At 33.7% G+C, this 3,325-nt stretch overlaps 1 protein-coding gene across 1 annotated transcript in view; it reads left to right on the top strand.

The window, feature by feature from the left end:
• The window catches only part of LOC109831067 (zinc finger CCCH domain-containing protein 53-like), a 4,279-nt gene extending 1,215 nt beyond the window's left edge, over window positions 1-3,064 (top strand). The window contains exons 6-11 of the mRNA XM_020398404.1: window positions 64-118; window positions 204-461; window positions 537-639; window positions 1,356-1,592; window positions 2,378-2,471; window positions 2,567-3,064. Coding sequence (XP_020253993.1) covers window positions 64-118; window positions 204-461; window positions 537-639; window positions 1,356-1,592; window positions 2,378-2,411 — 687 coding nt within the window. The 3' untranslated portion in view covers window positions 2,412-2,471; window positions 2,567-3,064. The remainder of the gene's footprint in view (window positions 1-63; window positions 119-203; window positions 462-536; window positions 640-1,355; window positions 1,593-2,377; window positions 2,472-2,566) is intronic.

Genomic DNA, 3,325 nt, shown 5'->3' with positions numbered 1-3,325 from the left:
ATTTTCATTATCAAATCAAAATCTTGTTATATATGTTTTAAATATCCAACATTTGTTCAAAATTTCAGGAAGCAGCAGGGGGAGGACTTTAGAGATCAATTTGGTGTACAGCACCTTGGTACGAAACTGAGAAATACCCAATTCTTATTTCTTTTTGAAACTTTGGGTATTCCGAAATGATCTTTACTATTATTTCTTTTTAGGAGCAAGACTTATGTACAACAATGCAAACACGTTTCAAGAAAGTCAAGAAATGCTGCTAAGGAGAAAGCCAGAGCAGCAGCAGCAGGAGCAGGAGCAAGCAGCAGAGCTTCAGCAAGTAATTGAGATGCAGAGGAGTAAGTTCATGGGCCTTAGCCTGCTTGATCTCAAGAGCAGAAGCCCAACAACTATTTCTAGCACAACAACCATCAGCACTGCTCCTTCAAATGACAGGAGCTTTGAAGAATCCCCAACTGAAGGCAAGAACTGAATGACTGATTATTTTTGAATTTTTTATGAATTTTGTTTCCTTAGTTTGATTTGGCTGCTTATAGAAAAGAGCCCAAGTCTTGGTTCCTCTGAAGGAGAGCACGGGATGAAGGCAGTCAACCTTGCTGAGAAGGAGGTATCCAATGAAGATCGTGATTTCCAAGAGAGGTAATAAACTACGCAAATTAAGAGAAAAAAATTATAATAAAATGAAAGTTGTAAGCATTAATGGTTTCAAAAACATTTGAAAGTTTTTTAAATTTTCTCTATGTGCGCACTAATAAGAGGAGGATGAAATGGATGCCTTTTAAAAACCACTATTAAGAGAGAGGATGAATTTTGTGAAGCTAAAGAGGAGGCAAAGAAAAGTTTCTCTTTTGCTCTCTGTTATGATTGGTTTCATTGAGTCTATACCTTTTATTATACACTTTGTTTTTTTTTTTTTTTTGCCTAATTAGAAAATAACGGAGTCGGATTCTTTTACCCTGCATATAGACGGAAAAAAGATTACTTTCTAAATCATACAATATTATAGTATTTTACTGATGTGAAAATCAATAATACTTTTTTATTCACAAGACACTTGCTAGTCATATTAGGATGGAACAGTAATTGTGTAAATCTGTTTTACAATTATGATCTCAAAATCTATCTATCAGTTTGCTAAAAATGAACTCACATGTTTGAGTTTTAGTACCAGTATGATACAAGTCTTACTGTCTAATTAACATTTCCTTTTTTTTCAGAAAAAACACCTACAACTTTATGGGTTTACATATTCCTCTCGATTTTGCATCAAAAAATAATACTATATATTTCACAATGTCTACATTTTTCTCTCTTAACCTTACGATATTCTTTTCTTTTTCCCCACCTTATTAAAGCAGTGTGGAGCATAACTTGCCTGATAGTCCCTTCGCTTCACCAAGCAAAACTTCTTCCTTTCTTGCTGGTGATCCATTCGCCGGTCTTGTCGATGAGTCAGAGTTTGTCGGTGCTGGCTCTGCTCACAGCAATGGCAATATTGCCAATGCCAACAACCTCGGTTCCTCAACTCTCTTGCCACCCAGCTCCACCCTTAACGCGCCTTCCTACAAAACTTGCTTCCTTCAAATTCCCAGGTATTTAACTTAGCTAGCTTTCGGAATTATTTACTTATGTTTTCATAAAAAATGCATGGCCATATAGTTTAGTTTGCAAGTCTTTTTTTTTTTTTTGCTCATTTGGTACTCATCTTTTTTTAGATAAAGCAAGTAACCGTGTTTTTTGTATACTTATGAATCTCCCGAAAACAAAGCTCTTTTTATTTTAAATTCGTTCTTTTACCCTGAATTGTTTTTGAAATCATTCATGCATCCACAACATTCAACTTGATTTCCGTTTTTCTTTCTTTTAATCCAGATTCGGTATTTGACCTCTTTACTATAACAGCTTAACAAATATTATAGTAGTTTAGATCGAATTAGCAAACTTTATCATAGTTTATGGCAGATTATTACAGATATTGGGTTTAAAAGCAAATGGACTCGGATGTTTCGGGTGTGTGAATGATTTCCAATAAATTCAGGATGAATGAATGAATGAATGTGGGTTAAAAACAAAAAGGCCCTAAAAATAGTAATTAGTTTTTTTTTTTTTTTAACCCCCGTGAAAAGATGCATGATGAGTAACACCAATCTAATTTGTAAGGACTTTTTGGTAGTTTTCTTGCCAAGTTTAAACGAGATATAGCTAACAAGATTTTTTTTTTTGTGGGTCTTTGTCTTTTATAAAAGAGTTTGACACTGATTAGTTAATTAGGAGGGAGAGCAAAGGTAAAATTGGAACAAACCATGCATTTTTTTATTAATGACAAACTGTCCAAACAAAAATGATGACATGAATGATTGTACATTTGGTTTGTCAGGTTCTCTTCTGGTCATGGAGCTGTTGGACTATGAAAGAGTGATCAGTAAAGATGAGAGAGAGAGAGGGAGTGAGTTTGGCCTCCCATATTTCTAGTAAGCAATCTCAACATATTCCTTCAATCAATCAACTCTCTCTTTATTTCCTCACTTATTTACTAATCCCTTGTTCATTAATGTGATTTTGGCAGGCAACAATGAGAGAAGAAAGTTTTTAAGTAGGAAAAAATTAAGAAGAAAGTGCAGGATACCCTTTGGATTATAGTCATCTTGTTTCTTTTTTAGTACATATATCTCTAATGTTTTAGCTTATAGCAAAGCCCTTCAAATCCTTCTATATATCTTGGCAAATGAAACTTAGTTGGAGGAGGATGTTAATTGTGTAAGAATCTAAGTGATTATAAGTGAATGTTATATAGTATAGTGATCTACTGCTAGTTTTTCTATAATTATTAGGGACCAACCTACCACCAACCAGCAGAAATGACAATAGTATTTCAGTATTGAGTACAGAAGATTAATGAAGAGATGAAACAAGAAGAGAGAGAAAGAAGAGGGCAGAGAAATGGATGATCCATGAAGAGGAGAACAGAAGTACGGGACAACGCTTCAGTAAAATTAACATGGGATCTACTAATGATGAAGATGATGATGATGTATAAATATAATACTATAACTCTTTCATCCGTGTACTCTCTTAATTTCATGTGTTTGTAACTTTCAATTATGCACTATAGGTGACAAAAGTTAAACGGGGGAAAAAGTAAACCATTTATCACAGAAAAAGAGAAATTTGCAATTTATCTTTGTCAAAATGCTAATCCAAGGATGATAAGTACTGCTAATTTATACTTTTGCTTAAATTGCAAGTATGTCGCATGTAGCAAATTCTCATATATTAATCCTAGTTTAGTAGCGTACGTAGAAGGAGTATTTTAAATTATAATATT

The sequence above is a fragment of the Asparagus officinalis genome, chromosome 2 (genome assembly GCF_001876935.1).
Source record: "Asparagus officinalis chromosome 2, Aspof.V1, whole genome shotgun sequence".
NCBI lineage: Eukaryota > Viridiplantae > Streptophyta > Magnoliopsida > Asparagales > Asparagaceae > Asparagus > Asparagus officinalis.
This window is presented reverse-complemented; position numbering and strand designations above follow the sequence as displayed.